The 19728-nt window shown below is 38.1% G+C and overlaps 1 protein-coding gene across 2 annotated transcripts in view; it reads right to left on the bottom strand.

The window, feature by feature from the left end:
* BRAF (B-Raf proto-oncogene, serine/threonine kinase) overlaps positions 1-19728 on the bottom strand; it is an 83785-nt gene that overhangs the window by 10703 nt on the left and 53354 nt on the right. The window contains exons 9-19 of one of the 2 annotated variants that reach the window (XM_064654723.1): positions 19398-19434; positions 17830-17949; positions 15023-15159; positions 14151-14268; positions 13602-13686; positions 11046-11222; positions 9642-9688; positions 8936-9054; positions 8066-8197; positions 5318-5452; positions 4316-4469 (exon numbers count right to left, since the gene is read on the bottom strand). In XM_064654723.1, the coding sequence (XP_064510793.1) occupies positions 4316-4469; positions 5318-5452; positions 8066-8197; positions 8936-9054; positions 9642-9688; positions 11046-11222; positions 13602-13686; positions 14151-14268; positions 15023-15159; positions 17830-17949; positions 19398-19434 (1261 nt within the window). The remainder of the gene's footprint in view (positions 1-4315; positions 4470-5317; positions 5453-8065; positions 8198-8935; positions 9055-9641; positions 9689-11045; positions 11223-13601; positions 13687-14150; positions 14269-15022; positions 15160-17829; positions 17950-19397; positions 19435-19728) is intronic. The other variant, XM_064654721.1, reaches the window with a different exon arrangement.

The following is a 19728-nucleotide window of genomic DNA, read 5'->3' as shown; positions in this document are numbered from 1 at the left end:
AGATTTTAATAGTCATATAGGGATTTCAGAAGATAAAAGATGAACCTTCAATTGGAAAAGAGCAATGGAAAAACAGGATCAGAAGTCAAGAAGTATTTCAGACAGTATGGTAGCTTTAAAAAGGTAGTTTTCAGACTTTGCTGCCATTTAAATAAAACCTTAGCAAACACATTTTCTTTGACAAGCTAAAGCTAAATCTTGCCTTTCAAAATTCTGGTGTTAATCTGATCTCAAATCAATAGCAGACCAAAAAAAGGTAACATGTTCATCTAATAACAAGATTATGTTGATTGAACATGTATAAAATGCGGATGCCAGCAGCAGCTTTCCCTAGATGAGGAATGTAGATGGCTATACCTATCCACGTACGGGATCCCTTCATCGAGGTGTCAATAGCACCTTCTGAGGAGTAGCTGAAGTACTCTATGTCACCTTTTCTATTCTGAAGATGTAAAATAGCTGTAGCTGGTTCTTTTAGCTTCCAGAAGAAACCCCACCTGAAAAAAGGGGGAGAGAACCCTCTTCCTGAGGCTAAGATGCATACAGATAAACAAAGTAACATGAAATGTGAATTCATCATTTTCTAGCAGGCCAGGAAGGTCTTGCCTGAGAGCAATGAAGACAGCTTTAGGAACACAACCCAGTGTGCCCTGTCCTGATTCTGCCCTGCTAAGTCTTTGGACACAGTCCTGCAATGGGCAATGCTAATCCAAACTGGGACTATTGAGGTCCCAGTCTATCTCTTGACCTGGGCTGTAGAGCAGTGACCTGCCCATTGTGCCACAGCAGCACTATGTGTCCTTAAAGCAAGATGGTTCAAGGAGCTGATGTAGGAAATGCTACCTCAGGCTGTTGGGCAAGGAGAGTTTTCTAACCAGTTTTTGGAGAGCTGCTTTGTTCATGGTGGAGGAAACCCCAACAAATGCACGGAACAGACTCATGGAATTGGAGAGCATCTGCCAGTGCAAGGGTAAGGAGGTAGGCCATGGCTGATCCAAATGAGATCAGTTTACCATGAAGCTATGAAACCACATACTTAGCCATTTGTTATGTGAAAAAACCCCCAGACATTTATATTCACTGTGAGCCAGACATGTGAGGTGCTTCTGAGCAAGTAGAACTTCAGATACTTGCTTTGACTGGTAACAAAGAAATTCCTTTCCAAAGGATGGATAGCATCTGAAAACACACACTTCTTACAAAGCCCTTTCAAGTTAGCTGCTACAGTCCTTTCACGCTTGTATTATGCAGAGAGAGCACAAACTATTTTAAATGCACACTTTCAAAAACTCTGTACTAAAAAGATGATCAAGATCTTTCATGTTGCCTCCAAACAATGTAATACGAGGGCATGTTTTGAGTGAACCTGCTGCCCCTGATTCCTGGAGGGATTCAAGATGCAGCTACCATTCTCTACTCTCACAAATTTCTAAGTTACCTGGACTCACGAGGTTACTCAGGTATATACACAACACCGTAACTGTCCTCCTTATGCTGGGGTAGATGCCATGTTTTCCTGAAGAATCATAAGGAGAATAATGGTTCCCTTCCAGGCCTGTGCCAGCCTTATCTACTGAAGTAGAGAGTAACTGACTTATCAAAGAGAAACACCAGATTCCAACATCTTGCCTGGATTACATTCACAGACACAGGAAAACTATGACAAAGAGGTAATTTTCTGTTGGATTTTGTGCTGATCTTTTGTATGGATACCATCCATGGGGTTAAATAAAAATCTGGAACATCTTCTAGAAGGTAACAAGACAGATTTTGTTTCTATACCGAGATGTAGGAAAGTAAATTAAAAAAGAAGCTCACCTGCTATAAACTACTCCTCCAGAAAAACCTGAGATCCTACGACCTGTTTTCTGGACCAATAGGTATCTGTTTCTGAACAACATAGCTGAGTTGCACCTTTGAGAACTTTGACCCAAATCCACAGATGTAGTTATCATCTTCATCCTACAGATGTTCCCAAATCTCACTGAAGCAGCAATTACAAATTACAGAATGCTCTAAATGCCTTTATGTCAGATAAAGGTAATGATCCACAAAACGCAGCCTCCTTTTAGGCTTCATAAAATGTTTAGTGAGAAGCTAAGATCACGTTATGGCCACGGACCTCAAACGGTGCTCGACGTGTAAGAACAGGTGAGACGGGAAGAATGCACTGACCATGCAGCAGGAAATGGGGCCAAGTGTGTCTAAGGATGGCAGCATTTTCCCCCCATAACTGCTAGTTCCTAGAGCACAGACGAACAATCTTAACAACAAGGAGGATAACACTACTCCAAGGAGTAACTTGTTTGAACTGATAGGGCAGATCTGAAAAAGAGTAAGCCTGGTCAGGGCAGTGATGATGGTTCTGCACTCTCTGCAACTCCCCATGTAGTCAAGACTTTTCTGTGTGGAATGCCACATTTCTAGATTCTGCAGGAGACCCAGTAGCATCCTCTTGCTCTGAGATGGAAATTGTAGCCTGTACTGAATACCCCAAAGCTTAGGAAGCATTCCTCCTCATTGTCTAGAATAAATATATAAAATAAAGAATGAGAGAGGAAAACACTTAAGTCCTGTTTTCATTTTAAGATAAGCCTGCCAAAATGAGGTAAAGCTACCAGAGAGATGGGAAACAGATTTTCTAAAACAGTAACAACTTTCATCCTATATAACTATTTCCATAGAGGGAGATTTCAACAGTTAAATTTTCTTGACTAAGAAAATGAGAAAAATTGTTCCAACAGCAGAAGCCAAAAAGCCTATTAGAATCCAGCCACAAAATGTAGAAACTGCCTATATCTCTTCCAGTTCTCTACATCTGCTTCCCATTTTAAAAGGCTCAGTTGTCTGACATCAGAAAGCCAAGCTTTTTGGAATTCCTGATCTATTTCAAAAACTTATTGGTAGCAACTTCTCCATGTGTATGTAAATCAGAAGCCACTAGGAACACTCTTGGCCCCTGAAGTCCTAACAAGAGCAGCAATAGCTTATTCTGATGCAAGAATCTGTGAAAATTAACAGCTTAGCTGTTTAAACCAAGTAAAACCATGTAACTCACCTCAAAATACGCAAGAACACTGTCAGTACATCTTCTTTTCATACCTGACATCAAAGACTGATACAACCTGAACCACTCCTCTGATTTACCTACTCCAGAGGAATGCTCCAGAGAAAAATACAAAGTGAGCTGGCAGGATTTTGGTAAGGTGTCTAGCTTTCTCAGTCAGATATCTAGACTAGCTGACTCCCTTCTAGTCAAACTAGCAGCTTCTACGTGGAAGTGAAAAAATCAATTTGTCATGTTCAGTGGTATTCTTAACAATATTAAAATAATTAAAACCTTTCATCTTAACAGAATTCATGGTATAACACCGATTTCCATGAAAACAACTGCTTTTTCAAATCTTCTTTTCCTATTATGGGTGTTAAGCAGCATTTTTTTCAAAGTATTTGGTCATGCTTGAGGTTTAAAATGTTTTTCTAAATTTTGAAATCCATGCTAATCGAAGGATACAGGCATCATTACCAGTAATAGTCTTGCAGTTAGGCAAAAGCAGATTCAGAATTTCTTCTGTGTTGCATTGTAATAGAACATTTTGATATGGTCTAAACTATAGCAGGTCAGAGCATTTAGGGGGGGAAAAAAAATTAAAAAATAACAACCCATGTCACCACTCTTCTGCAGGAAGAGATGTTCTCTAAACAGGACTATTTTAAATTTCAACTTTCAAAATAAGAGCCACACGTAATTCAGGGCTTTCTCTGGATTCTGTGTTGTATCTGCTCACTTCTGCTGACCACAAGAAGTTCTGACTGTGTTCAGCCTTGAAGCTCAGTTTATTTTTCCAGTTGTTTCCCACATATGAACAGCATTACTAAATGAAGAATCTAAAGCTTATTGCTCAAATATAATGACCTCAACTGAAGTAAAAAAAATAAAACCAAAACAACACACCACCATAGCTTGTGTAATTAAAATCAAATACACTCCTGAGTAACTAATTCCAATCAATAAACTAGGCAAAACTGACACCCCATGACCTCAAGAAGACCTTGCTTGTTTTGAAGTGACTTTTCCCATGTCTCTTATGGGACGTTACAATTCCTCTCGCGCCAGCTGTTCCCAGGGCACTCGATACCAACACAGACTTTGTGCTTGGGACATTCAATGCCCAGTGTTGGGAAGTGAATCTTCGTTCCCTCAGTAAACCTTAAAACCACAGCTGGTACACGAGCTGCACTCACAGGAACACCCCAGCACACAGACACACAGGCACATGCTTTCACATGTCTTTTCAGTGCACTGGAAACCCACCGTATCCCCCTGCTTGGATGGGCGTTTTTGGAGAAGCACAAGCATAGAGACTAAAATCCTCTGTCTGGAAGCCAGCCCGGTTTAATGAGGGCTCAGATGCACTGCGGTGAATTTTTGGCAATGACCGGGCCAGAAGCTCAATGGAGGCAAGAATCTAAAACAGGCAGAAAATAAACGATCAAACCTGTTGTTCCAAAGCTGAAACTCTATCTTAAAACCAAAGGCACAACATTAATTAACTACAGAAAAATATTTAAATTAAAACAGAATTTTTAAAATATTGATTACTGCATTGCATGTTTGATGTTTGTATCCTGCAAAAGCTGGAAAGGACAGTTTGGGAATTTCCCCCTTTATAAAGACATACTAATTTCCCTCTGTAAGCACAGTGTATACAGTTGCTTTTTATTTGGCTCCTTGTCCAAGCACTAGTACCTGTAGCTGCCATAGCTGCAAACAAACCCAGCTTTGGCAGCAGTTTGCTTAATACCATTTACCAAAATGTCAGCAGGGGGAGCTCCTTATTTTTTGAAAATTATTTGGTTGCATTCAAAGCAGAAAAAAAATCAGATTCCCACTCCCCTCCTCCAAGCTTTTAGAACCCAAACCTTCCTCAGCAGGCATGATAAAAATCAAGTTTTGTGGCAAAACAATCAGTTTCCCTTCACAAAGCTTGGGGGAGAGCAAGAAGGGGGGCTATAAAGATTTCTGAGCACATATATGAAGTTCTAATTTGTGTCTAACTATAATTATCAATTTCACTATCTCCCAGTTGAAACTTTCTCCAACATACAAATGCTTTTCCAAATACACAGGTCATTTTACTACCTGTGTTTTGAAATTAAAATAAGCATTTCTAATTACACAGCTCTAACCAGGTACTGAGCCAATGCTCTTATGAAGTCATGCTGTAACACTAATCAAAAAAATTTGGAACCGGCCAGTGAGTTCACAACTTTGAATTCTAAAGTCTACTGAGAGTTAAAGAGGAGCATCTCTCACCTGTGGAAAAAGGGGTCTCTCATCTCTCTTCTTTTTTAAGCATTCTGCCATTAGTCTCTTCATAGCTTTTGGACAGTTGCTCCGTACTTTGCTGAGGTCTGGAGATAGATATCCTCGTCCCACCATAAAAATTATCTTTATTAAAGGGGAAAAAAAGATGAAAGAGGAAGATTATGAGTCCATAAAACAAACAGTAAAAAAAGGTGAACATTTTGCAAGAACATTTTAGTTCCAGCAGAAAGTTTTCTGCTCCCAGGAAACATTATCTGGTATTGAAATTGCCAGATTTCTTAGAGCAATGCTTGCTAACCTATTCAGTACAGAGAAAAAATTAGATCTTTCCTCCTCCTCCTCCTTGGAGAGATTTCTGTGAAACTTGAACACTAGTAAATGGTTACCATTTATAGCAATAACCATCCAAGGAACGGTTCTTCAGTGTCAAAAACTGTGACAAAAACAAGAATAAGCAACTTTGGCAGGAACAGAATGTCTAAAAATAAATATTCTGTAAAAGGAAATATTCTGTTTTATAAATCAACAGCAAGTTCACGCAGAAAGGTATTTTAAGAAATACATGGACTTTGGATATTAAAACCCTTCAGCTTTTAAGAATAAATTCTGCCATATACTTTTCCAACACAAAAGCTCATTCTTGACATCTGATCATCTTCCCCACCCCCAAGAAAACCACAAAAGAAAAAGAGGTACTGTCTCTCCTCTGTAGAAGAGGAGACAGACAGGTTTTGTATTTTTACAGTAATTCTTTGTACATGGAAGGCTTATATTTTGCCTAAGGATAAAACTTAAGCATAAACCAAAGTAAACTGATAGGAAGCAGGAAAACAAAACATAAATATGGTTAATGGTCTCTCGTATACATAAAAAAACCCACATCAAACATCATCATGTCAAGCCAAAGTCAAATGCAATGTGGTTTGAGTACTGCAGTTGCACTGACACTAAAAAGCCCTTCCAAACTAGTTAATCAAAGATCCATTCATGCTGCAGCAGGTAATCACTGCCTTTTCTGAACACTCAGGCAGACCCAGCAGGTGTGTCATACCTTCTATCTAATGAAGTGTAACTATTTCATATCTTGACACTGGGGAAAGAAAACCATCAGAGACCCCTCACATCTCAAGCATGTCATTCGTGTTATTTATACTAACACAGTCCTGGTCCTTTTTCAGCTTTCTGCTTCAGTCACATCTGTGTTGGCATCAAGGAGGAATATAAAACTCCCATATGGTTTCTTTAGAAATCCCCATGTGCCAGAGAAGCATTTCATAGTAGACTTATGTACCCTGTCCCTTACCTCTGCTGCAATGAGACTTACCATGATCTTGTGTTAATATTTTCTAAATAACTGCACAAGCTGAAATTAGTCAAAATTCATTCTTTATGTTTCAAATACTCTCTTTACAAATAACATAGGGATTAAACTTTTACTTTGAACTAGAGAAAAGAGACTATCACTACAAGAACAGTCTAGAAAAATCTATTATGGTGAGAGGAACACTGAGGTGTAACAAGAATGATGCTTTGCTCACTAAGAATCTTAGTTGTGTCATAGTAGCTGAATATTTACAACTTCGGAGATAACAGACAAGGAGGGGCAAAACTCAAGACATTAGATCACATTGTATATGGTGGCTTCACTTGCATTTTAAAATTTGTTTCAGCACTTAATTGTAAGCACCTACATCACTGGGTTCATCTTTCAAATCTCAAAAGGTAAAGACAAGACAATGTTAAATACAGTTTTTAGAAGGCTGGATCCATCTGGTCAGGAATCCAGACATCTCCCTTCTTTCAAAAGGCAAAAGCAAAATTATTAAAAAAAAAAAAATTAAAAAGAAGGAGTCACTCCAAATTTGATGAATTGGGATGATATGTTCTGGCAGATATGGAAGCAGCCTTATAAAATGGCATTCACAGATGAACGTTGCTATGGTTGCAGTTCTCAAGTACTGACAGTGAAAAAACAAGAGATGAGGACACAGAAGCAACATAAATACATCACTGCTTAGACACAGAATAGTTCACACCAAAGATCTTGATGCACAGATACTAATATTCAGATTAGACAGAAATAATGAATCAGGTATGCCTTCCCAAAGCACCTAACCCATGGAGATATATTACAGGCATGTGGTATCATTAAGACTTAAGGAATATTTGTTCACAATTAAGTAATCTTCTTAGAGGATTCACACACTCTGGAAAGTCATATACTCCATCAAGCAGGGTTTGAGAAACGCTGATTTCCTGAAATTCAGTTAGATGGTGCTTGCATTTCTCAAGATCGAAATGAATACAAAACATTCAGTGAGATGACTGTTCTGTTTTGTCCTGTAGCTGCACTATTATTCCATGCAAGTGGAGGGGTGGGGTGGGGAGGAAATAAAGAGGAATAACAGAACACATATATAGAGGATCATTTCGCCTTTGCAGAACTACTCTAGATTACTATTAAGTAACCTGCTCTCTCCCTAATAAGTATCCTGGCAACCAGTTCAGAAGCTGAGAATCTATACTTAAAGTAAAAAAGAACACAAAAAATACCTCAAGACAAGTAAGTAAATTGGTGCTATGTGGCTGAGGCAGATCTAGAAAATGCAGAAATGTCATCTCACAACATCAGAATTGGAAATATCAATCACACAACACACCAGAAAGTGCACTACCCAAGGCTGAATTGATCTCTGTTTCAGGTCACAGCTGACTGAAGTCAATCCCTTCCCTTACCTGGTCCCTGTTGTTGATGTTTGAGTATGGTAACTGTCCAGTCATCAATTCATAAAGAACAATCCCAAATGCATACACATCCGACTGAAAGCTATATGGGTTTTTATCTTGCATCCTAATAACTTCTGGTGCCTGTATCATAAAAGGGAAGAATTAGTTTTCATTTCTCTACATCACACTGCACCTCACATACCAGGAACAAAACATGGACTTTTCCAGAGTACAAGTGCAAGGTCCACTCTTCACAGGTTACTGGATGCTAATACAGAGTGGATGCTGACATGAATCTCATAACCCATTGCTTCATTTTAGTTTGGTGATCTCTTTATTCCTCTATGACAGAACAAAATTACCTTGGCCAGGCTGAGAAGACATTTGGAAACTAGGATTATAACAACACTGAGAATAATGCCAACTAACAGAGCTTTAAGTTTTTCCAGGGAGAAAGGAGAAACTGGAGTTGTACAGGAGTTGTACTGTGGAATAACCATGCTTGAATTCTTAAAACTTAAGAGCATCTTACTTTCAGCTGAGCTAGTTTCTCTACTCCTTTGCAGGATGTTTTGCATGGCTTTTCTCACCTTTTCCTCAACACTGGATTAATTATACCCTTTTTCCTTAGCCACCATTTTCTTCTCAGTTTAAACCTCAGAGTAAAGGATTAAGACACTAAAGTTTTTTTGCTGACTACTGGAAAACATATGCTTAAAGTACAGTTGAAAAGTATTCATTTAGTACTTCATACTACTGCTTGTCTTTTCCAGCTTAAGACAGTTTGTGTATATCAGTGTGCTGGAGGAATAGTGTAGAAATTTTGGCCAAAGGCAAATAAATTTGTTGAAACAAACTCACCACTTCCCCTTTACATACCATCCATAGAATAGATCCAGACAACTGTTCAAACTGTTGGGATCCGCTCCATCGTGATTTCACTGTAGCTAGACCAAAATCACCTATTTTTACTGTGAGGTCTTCATGAAGAAATATATCTAAGGGGAAATGTTAAGGGAAAACAGACAAGCAATGCTGGTCCTGTCCTACAAGAACAAAAAACAGCTACAAATTGGCAACATACACATGACAGTTTTTACCACTGACCACCACTGAAGAAGGTTTTTGTGAAACACAGATTCTAAGCAGCCAGCATAAGGAATTATGCTACTTAAGGGTTACATAAGTAATGACTGGGCCAGTGCTGAACAGACCACGGCCAGGTGGCTTTCTTGAAGTGCCAAGTACTTTCTTGAAATGCCAAGTATGAGGAAAGCTGAAAATATTTCGTGAGTGAACTGGCACAATCTTTCATTACATGTAGAAACCAAAGGATGCAAAAAAACCCCCAAACCTCCTATGTTATTGCAATGAAATCAACAGACACCATAGGCATCCCTTATTTTGCTGTTACTGCTATTACCCCTTTTATTATTGATAATACCCCTATTACTCAGTGAAATTTCTACTTGGCAAATATTTATACATGAACAGCTTTTCATATCATTAAGTTAATCTCTGGCAGAAAAAAAAAAGAACCAGGAATGCTGTCACATTCCAGAATTACATCTCTGGGAAAGGATACTATTACTCTTGAGGTCTCTGTGGATGATTGACTTGGCATGCAAATAACTGAAAAGGAATATCATAGATTAGGTGGGTTATATAATATTTCACTAATCAGCAACTCAAAATTCACTGTATTACTGAAACACAAATTCTGTAGATATTCAAACTGCAAGGTAGTAAAACTTCAGTTACCAATGACAGTTTCTGCAACATTCACAGGAAAAACAAGCCAAAAGCATAATAAAGCTTACATTTCCAGCTCAAATCTGATGCTGCTGCTGAATGAAATAACAATTATGCTCCAACTTCTGCTTTTCAACTCTAACTCAATATTCACAATAAAAACAACTTCAGTAGTTTTTTCACATTCAGTGCTGAAAGTTCTGCCTCCCAGCCTTAATGGTGACTGTCAAGACCCTTTGCAGGCTAGTCACAGCTTTAGGTAAGGTGATTCTAAATGTGCTTCCCAGTGTCAGTGTGTACTCAGGTATGCTGACTGCTTTTAAGCACAAGAGTGGAAAAAAGATCCCTTGCAGACTGGATAAATAGATGGTAGGGAACACAGAGGAGAGTACTTGCCCCACAGCACAGATACAGCCTAAATTAGGCAACCAGTCTCCCATGGCTCTTTGTTTAGTCAATGAGATTGGCACAAAACTCCTGGAAAAGCCCCAATTTATGTCTCTGCTTTGAATCATGCTCATAAAACAGTTTCTGCATCTCCACTACCTACAGATGGGGCCTGGGGAGATGAGCAGGCTAACAGAAGGCTAAGGCTGGTTGCTGCTAACACCTCCCCACCTCTTGACTGAAAATGTAATAGAATACTTAGTAGAAAAATGGCACAATGAACTGCAATCATCATAGTGTTTTTTCAGCTGGAGGGTGATTTCTCTGATCTTACAGCAAATTCTAACTCAACAGTCCTCTATGGGAGTAAAGATTATTTACAATCCTTGGAACCAAATAGGTATGTTTTCTCCAAATACTGAAAGCTGTTATTTAAAGAGCTATGATACTTAAAAAAAAAGGAAAAAAAAAACCCTGATTCTTTTTGCTACCAGGGCTGGGCTGTCTGCCTTGTGCATATCTTATGGAATTCTGTCCTTTTATTCACAGGGTGTTTCTTTTTAAACTATGCTCTACCTTCTACCATATGATTATCTGCATTATAAAGTTTGTAAAGACTCTTCTATTTAAGACTGTATTTTCCTATGTTCCGAAAAAAAGCACACGAAGTCTATTTTACTCATCAGAGTAATAAAACACTTCACCAAATGCTTTGATGATCGAGACAGGACCCTGGGCTTGGCAAAGTGAGCAGATAACCAGCCTTATTTGCCAATGTCAGCCACAGTGGAAAGGGAATAAGAAAACTTTGCCCCAGAGCTCGTTTTCAGACGAGTAATACGATACTTACTCCATGCCTTGTGCAGTCTGTCGTGCAATATCAATTAGCTTGATCATTTCAAATTTGGTCTCAATGATGTGTAGATGGTGATACAAGCTGGACCCTTCGCACCATTGTGTAACAATAGCCAACTGGGGTTTTGTTGAATAACCCATGAAAAGCAGGATATTCACATGTCGTGTTTTCCTGTTTAAAAACAAATAAAAACGAATAAGAAATCAGGCAAAACCCAGGCAGGTCTATCACAGTTGACATATATATTTCCAAACAGAAGTTGAGTCAATCTCAAGTTTTACTAAGGTAACACGGGAATCTCTTGCTAAATTCAGTTTTATGAATTATTCCAGACATTAGCCTTTCTGATCATAATAACATGGAATAACTACTCTGAGGTAAGCACGGCTTCCCCCAGGCAAGCACCTTAGCACAGGACTGCTCAGAAGATACTGTTTCCACTAGGTCCCCATGGATGGAAATGGTTTGCAGGCAGGTCTGCTTTTGTGTGATCTTAGTCCAGTTACGATATGTTGCTGCCCATAAGGAAGACATCCAAAATGAAGTTCCAGTCTCAGAGGCTTCCAGAAAGGACAACTTTTTTGTTTGTATACCATCAACACACCTCCTTGACAAGTCTTCAGTTTTACTTAGGGCTTTTTTTGACAAGAATTTGTATTCTCTGTGAAGTCAGCATAAAAGAAAGGATGGAAACAGGTATGAAAACTGTTCCTCAGCAAGGTTATGATATGAACTTGTTTCCAAACAGCACTTTGGAGAAACTAGAGTTCACCACAGAGATTTGACCAGATTAAATCAAACCTATTCCAAAGATGGAGCAACTCCATACAGAAAAATTTCCTAATGAACAATGCAAAAAGAATTATCTCAGTAGATATCCCAGTAGATTCAAGGCCTGAAAGAATCTACTGTGAAATGTGAAATGTTCTCCTCACCCTCCAGGACAAGTCAATCATGTTCTTACTGCCATAAAATAGACAGGAAGAACTACATACCTCCAAACATACCAACGAGGTTTTACAAAGATGAGGCCCTAAGAATTATGGAGTATTTCCTAGCTTTCCCAGGGGCTGAGGAAAAATAAAGGCAATCTTCTTCCAACACAGCTTGGTATGCTAGAAGGCAGTCAGCTCTCTGCTGGTGAAACCTGAGAGATCAAGCTTAAAACCTGTGGTAGCTTGTTAAGTCTTTGCTGTGGTGGAAGATGGCAGACTCTTATTATGTTTTCTTATGTTAAAACACTAACATGGGGGCCCAGAGTGTGAACCTTTGTCCTCGCAGAAATGCAGACCAGGACAGTTCTACGCTATGTGACTGTGCCTTTTTCAGGTTCACGGATTTGTTGAGTGCTGCTGAGAGTAACTGCTGAGGGAACAAAAAATATGCAGTTTCTTGCAAATCTGGCAAAAAAATCCTTGCAAAAAATGAAGCATAATGGAAAAGGCACAACAATGGGTAAATCTGCCTTGTCTGGGTCAAAGGATAGAACAACTGACTACAGAAATGCTGAAACCATCAACAACCAAAAAGGCTGGACTCCAGCTATGGGACTGATGGCACAAATCTGGACTAGCTATGAAATATAAGATTTTTCATTTCATGAAGTTCTGTCAAAATTATGTAAAAAAAAAAAAGAGATATCCAAAGCACAAATCTGGACTAGCTATGAAAAACGAGATTTTTGATTTCACGAAGTTCTGTCAAAATTATGTCAAAAAAATGAAGAGATATCCAAAGTACCATACCACAGAAATGCCTCTACTTCCACAGCTAAGAGCTTAGAGTTTTTGGAACTAACATTTTCCTTGGGAAAAAGGTTGACCACTCCCTTTTCAGCATGTAACTTACTGGGGATGTTTCTGTAGCTCAGGCACCCAGCTCAACACATCAGGTTTCCAGAGGCAAAAACCTTCATGCTATTTTGTTTTTAAAACAGAATTAGGCTCGACAATGCTCAAGATTGTACTTGGATGCAATGTTCTTTCCCAATAAATATTCTATCATACTATGTTGATGCATCTTCTTTTAAGAGCAGAACCCAAAACAAATACCTCCTCTGAGAAACCACAAGCAGTAGACATGAGAAAAGGAAATCAGGAAGTGATTTTATGAGAAATACAATTAAAAAAAACCTCAAAGAGAAATTAATGCTACTGAACAGAAACTATTAAACAGCAGATAATGTGGGCAGTGCTGCAGCTGAAAACCAACAATTGCTGTGCTCTCCTTCAATCTCAAAATGTGAATGTGTGGAAAGAAAAGCCTACAGCTCACACTTAGGCTTCACTGTGCCCTGGGGGCAGTATAATAGCAAAAACCAGTCCTGTCTTGAGTGTTTTGACATACACATATTGACAACACAGATGTGCAGACAAACACATACAGGAGAGGGAAGAACTAGCAGTGGATATAAAGAAATAGTTATTTTTTCTGCCTGAGGTATCATCACGGAGGAGTAAGACCAATGTGTTCTAATGGAAATCTAAAATTCAGTGATTAATGAGGCACAAATTTACACATGTTATTTTATGCCATTAAAAATAATCTTACCTGAGCACTCCTACTTCATTTTTGAAAGCCTGTAACTGCTGAGGTGTGGGTGCCGTAACATTCAACATCTTCACTGCCACATCACCTTTAAAACAGCAATTTTTAGTAAGTGCCACTGATACATATTCCTCTACTGAGAAAATGCTATACAGAGCATGAAAAATACTGAGGTACCCTGTTTTCTAGCTTTCATGAAATAAATCACTACAATATTAAAATAAGTAAAATGTAAAACCACTGTTCTTACTTCACTCTGAGGAATCCTATCCAAGCCAAAGCTATCAAAATACACATTTGAAATCCTCATTTGTCAAGATGGATTCCTTTACCTAATAACTATGTTTCATCTTTACTCTTATAATGCCTTAATTCAGAATAACATGCAAGAGTTGAGTCTCTAAACAATATGAAGTCCTTACACTACTTACTAATTTCCAAATCATATTTACTGCCCTTCAGTGGACTCTCCCTATTACGTTCCAGCTGGGTGACCCCTGGCAGGCAGCGTGACTTGCTGAAGAATAACTGTTTGTCATGATGGCCACATACCATGCCACTTTCCTTTGTAGACTGTTCCAAATGATCCAGATCCTATTCTTTGTCCAACTGTGATCTGTCCATCTGGTATCTCCCAATCGTCACTTGAATCCCGTCGACCAAGAGTTTTCTTTATATATATGCAAAACCAATAAGGAGTAAAAAAAACAAACAAAAAAAAGTGCATTAATGTCTGTAAAAGCAGCTCCTTTGTTAAAGATTTGGTATCAGCATTACATATCATTAAAGTCCTAAAAAAACTTTTTTTTTTCAGGTATTGTTTTTGGCTTTTCAAATCAGCCATAAACAAAACCTCAGGACACAGCTATACCAAATTATTTCCTGGCATGAAATATTTGCCACAGCTTTCTGGCAGTGTTAAAACCAGAAAATATTAAGAAACTCTTACCAAAAAGAAAGTCATATTTATTTTTCAATTCTTATTGAATCACAATGTTAAATTGTGAATTTAAAAAATGCAGATATTTTTATGCATTGTTACATAAAAATTTGTTACATAAATTTGTTACTTTCAAAGTTTATGAATCATGGTCGGAAAAGTTAAGCCATTATGTGAAGGGAAACTAGCATTACAATATGAAGCACACCAAACATTTGGGTGCAAGGGAGTAAAAGTGAGTCTAGTCAATTATTTAAGTGATTTATATCTCAGTCTCACAATTACTTATTGGTTCAAAGTGGTTTAAAAGTGGTTCTCTCACTCCATTATTTACTGGTTTAAAGTCCTTGACCATTGCCACAGTCATCTTCAAAATAATTCAGATGGCTTGGATGAGAGAAAAGTGAGAGGAACACGATTGCGTGGTATTTCTATACTACAAATATCCCACACTACAAATAAAAATAGCTGATCTTTTCCTTACCATTCTATTTCTGTCTTCTGAGGATGAGGATGATTTCCTTTCCCGCTGGGGTCCTGGTGATTTCTGTAACGCTTTCACATTGGTTAGTGACCCAGGCAGAGAGGCAGGAGGTGTTGCAGACAAACCTGTGGTTGAGCCTAAATTTCAGAAACAGGATAATTTTATCTATAAGACTCCAGCTTACAAGAATGCACTGATATTAGCTGCAAGAACTGTGTTTAAGATGCAGTATCTCCAAACATCAATGCAAATGTTAAGAGGGAACAAACACATCCCAGGAATATTGTCCTAACACTAGATTAGCACTCAAGTCCCAGATTTCAGGAAGAGACAAGTCTATAGCAAACATCCCTGTATAGATAGTCCCCAGTCTCTTCTTCATGAATTATCAGAAGGACAGTGTCTTTTTAAGTAAGAAAAAAATATTTTAAAATGTATTTTTTAATTCCATCGGTTCCTTTGAGTAGAAAAGTAGTAGCATTTTAGTTATCAGTATCTACCTCAGAGATTTCTTGTACCTAAGCTTTTAGAAACCCAACAAATAGCTGAAATACTGTACTTTGGAACCAAGACAGATTAAATGCAAATAATTGAAATGTTTTCTAGTTGAGTCTCCAAGTGCCACCTGAAAACCATTTGGCTATTTTAAAGCTATCTGTTAGCAGAGAACTCTTATTTAAAAATAAATATTAGAGTGTAGAAAGGATTAAAAAAGAACACGTACTTTAGTTAGCTATTTGAAGCATATTCTATGAAACACAAAAAGAACAGTATGTCTGTAGCCTGTATGTTATCTAAACAAATCTGTGCAGGAAAATGTCACTAGGAGAGCTGCTTCAGAGCCCCAATGGCCCTTTACAAATAGAGCACTTCAGCTAGACACTGCTTTTTAAAATACACCACAATTATTCGTAACAAGGTTATGCTGACCCTTCCAATGCAAAGGACATGAAATAGGGTCAACTGTTAATTAAATTCATGCTGCTCTGCTAAACAATGTATGTCATTGTACAAGACCTCTAACATTACAATGCTTTCTCTCACATTAGTGCTCTGGAAAGCGGTGGAAGACAATGCTCCTCTTCATATTCTTTCAGCAACCCCCTTCTTAACCAAGGAGTGCCTCCTAATACCAACTTGAGTTCAAAAACTGACTTTGTGGCTTTTAAAACTGTTGCTCAAATTCAGTCATTCAGTGCATGCTAAATTATCAGACTAAACGCCACTGTCCTCAGTGAGCTAAAATCTATAAATTTAGAAGTGGAAGCACAAAATAATGACATACAAACACATCCAAAATGGGACACAGCATCTGTAAACTCTGTCCCTTATGCTAAAGTAACAATAAAGATGCATATTGGGCATCCTAACCTCAATTATAATCAGCTGGAAGTCCATCCTAACAAGACCTGAAGGAAGGACTTATGTTTATGTTACAGCCACTATACTGTCATAAATTTATTATATAATTCATCATACATACATGGAATTAAATGTATGATGTTTCCAGAACATAAGCAATTTTCAAAAAGTTTACTGGGTTACAGACTGTCTCTGCAACAGCAAAGCTCTACCAGAATGCGTTTTCTTTTGAGGTAACTGAAGTCTCCTACTTGATTTTAATACCACAGTATAGAAACACTAGCACAATATTCACCCTTCACCAAAAATGCTTACAGCACATGGCAGAACATTGTAGTTAATCTGTTCATAATAATACCAGATGGCCTGTTTTCCAAGTTATTAGAGTAGAATACTTCAGATAATGTTGGACTTAAGTCAATAGCTTGGACTCTGAAGCTGTACGTAACGTATTCCATTCTGTACCAGTTTGCTTGTTGGGAACACCTGTCTTCTTACAAAGACTTCTGGAAGAACTTTACAAGTTCATAAGGTGAACTGCTCTTGATATATTCTGAAACAAAAGTCTTTGAAACAGCCAAGATGGTAGCATTTGAAAACCACACTACATGCACTGAACTGACCATTTCTACACGTATACATATAGACACAAGAATTTACATTCCATGCTGTTACTCAGTAGTTGGTTTCTCCAGCATATAGAATCCCACAGTTTTTTCGGGATTTTGTGCAATACAACAGATCCATTGACAGCTTAAGGCCTGAATAACCCCCAGGGTCAATGATATGAAAATCTGTGTTTTTTACATAGTACAGGACACAAATACTGTTTCAGTGGAAATCTGCTAACTAAATAAAAACTACATGGTCTAAACCATCTAGGACCCCAATGTGATGTCAACAGCACACTCTCAAAATGAAGTATCTGTCAAAAGTTGACACAACACGTTACTTGAAAACCTTGCGACCTAACAAGATATCAATGGAAATGTTTGTAATTCACATTTAATTTCCTAGATTACTTCTCAAAACAAAGAATATCAAATATAGAAAACTGTTATAGCACTGAACTGACTTAAACTGAACAGTCAAGGAAATTCTAAGTTAAGGACATAATTTTATCTTTAAAATCACTGCAGTGCAATCCAAGGACCTTTGGTTAAAAAAATTATGCTAAGGTCCACAGAAAAACCTCAACTATGAAATTCCTTGCTTTTGAAGATTTAAGTCAGACTTTATTTATAGTCATTTTCAAGCGTGTAAAGGTGAAAGTGAGTATGTGTGAAAAGCACATTCAAAGCATTCCAGCCAGGCCAAGCAAAAAACAGAGGTGTTTTGATAAACTCACACACTTACATACACACGGTGTGAGGGTGAGGCACAAACAGCATCTGTGGTTTTACTTATTTTGTTTGGGTGAAAACAAGAAAGAAGAGCCCAACTACCTCTGAACACTGGGCCAGGCTCAAAATCAAACACTATTTCACTGGGGACAGAATGAAGGAGGGGACTGGGAGTCCGGGATTGGTATTTCCGAAGACAGCGCATCAGCTGGTTCAAAGGGGCTGTTAGAGAGAAAGAGACGGGCAGGCAGAGACAGAAAGACAGACACATAGAAGAAATGAAAGAAGTCATGGGAAATAACTAGGATGCTTTGACTCCTATTCATAGATTGCTTCTGAACTTCGAAGGAAAAAAAAAAGTCAATTACTAATAACACTGTTTCAGGACCGGGAATAGCCAATTGTTTTCAGATGCCAAACAGACAGTTTATGATCAAAAGTTAAAACCAACATGATTGCACAACATTTAAATGCTGGACAAAATGGGCAAAACTGTGGAAAGCCACACCTATCAACACATATAAAAATACCTAAAACTGGTAACTTTCAATTAGTAAGCTTGCAGGTTTAAAGGAAATTTCTTTTTCAAAAGTGTTCTATTGCTGGCATAATTAAAGACAGCTCCATCAAACACAATGCAGTAGGCAGGTAGCATTCTACCAAATACCAGATTTGCATGGGACAAAGAAAGTCAGTGACAGCCCACAGAACAAAATCTTAGAGATGAGGAAAGAGTGCACTAAGGTAATTCAGACCTAACTTATGGCTGAAGCAAGTTATAATTAGTAGGAGACAACTGTGTTACTGATTTAGAGTTGGAAAAACTGTCATATGCCTGCCCTACTTACTACTTCTTTATTTCCAATAGTTCTATTTTATTATTATATTCATAGGAATATAATACAGCACATAAGAAGCCCTACCTGGACTTCAGAAGCCAGTGGGAGAAGTGACTTAACAGGCCTGTGCTCAACATGTGAAGAAAAATAAACTTTCTGGTACTAGTTCTGACTTAACTGTGAATTAGGGCTGTGCATTACTGAAGGAAACACAAAAACCCCTGGCTTTAGTGAAAGGTCCTAACAACCTGCTTCCAAGAGTAGCACAGGCATGCAGTACAGCAAAGCAGCAACTTCAGCAGGGCAGAGGGGGAGAAGAACTGGAGTATTTCACACTGCTTTAGGATGCAGCAGTTCACATGGATGGCCTGTCTACCATGTCGATGGTTTTCAATAATAAAAACCCCCACTGTTTCCATGGGTGAAAATGTAACAACAGGTGTAAAAATCTCTGAGAGAGACTTGGGAAGTTATAGTGTATCTGTGTGCAGCCATGTGAGTGAATGTGTGTGTGTGTGTGTATATGAGAGAGAGAGAGAGAGAGAGAACAAAGAAGTGAGAGTGCAAATTAATTTTAAAACTAAAAAAACTAGGTACTACTTCAAAACTTTTTCTCCTTCCATCTCCCCCGCTCCCAGAATGATCAGCAAATGACTCAAATCTTCGTGAGACAAATACTAAGTTCATGGACAAGCAAATGTAAATTCACTTTTTGTTCTAGTCATATTTTCCTTTGTGCCTGTGTTTTGTAGAAGGAAGTAGGGTAACGGGAAGGGACAGAGTGGTTGTGTAATTAAGTGTAACACAGTAGTTAGTTTAAATGCTACTTACCTCCCTCTCCTCGTAAACTCTGGTCTCTAATCAATTCCTATAAAAAATTAAAAAAAAATCTGTATTTAATTTAGGTATTAACATTTAGATTTTGGAATCAATTGATATTGATCAATTTGAGAATCCATGATGTCATGTGCTGTCCATGAAATAAAATTGGTTTCCTATTCTGATTTAATAATAGCAGCGACTCCAAAGAACTACTTATAACAACTACTAAACTTCTCAAAATCAGTTGCTCTAAAACAGCATCTCTCAGTAGTAAAGTGAAATGTACACTACCCAAAATAGATGCTGACATGAAAATATTGATTTAAAAATAGAGGTGGCC

The sequence above is a fragment of the Pseudopipra pipra genome, chromosome 5 (genome assembly GCF_036250125.1).
Source record: "Pseudopipra pipra isolate bDixPip1 chromosome 5, bDixPip1.hap1, whole genome shotgun sequence".
In the NCBI taxonomy this organism is placed as follows: domain Eukaryota; kingdom Metazoa; phylum Chordata; class Aves; order Passeriformes; family Pipridae; genus Pseudopipra; species Pseudopipra pipra.
This window is presented reverse-complemented; position numbering and strand designations above follow the sequence as displayed.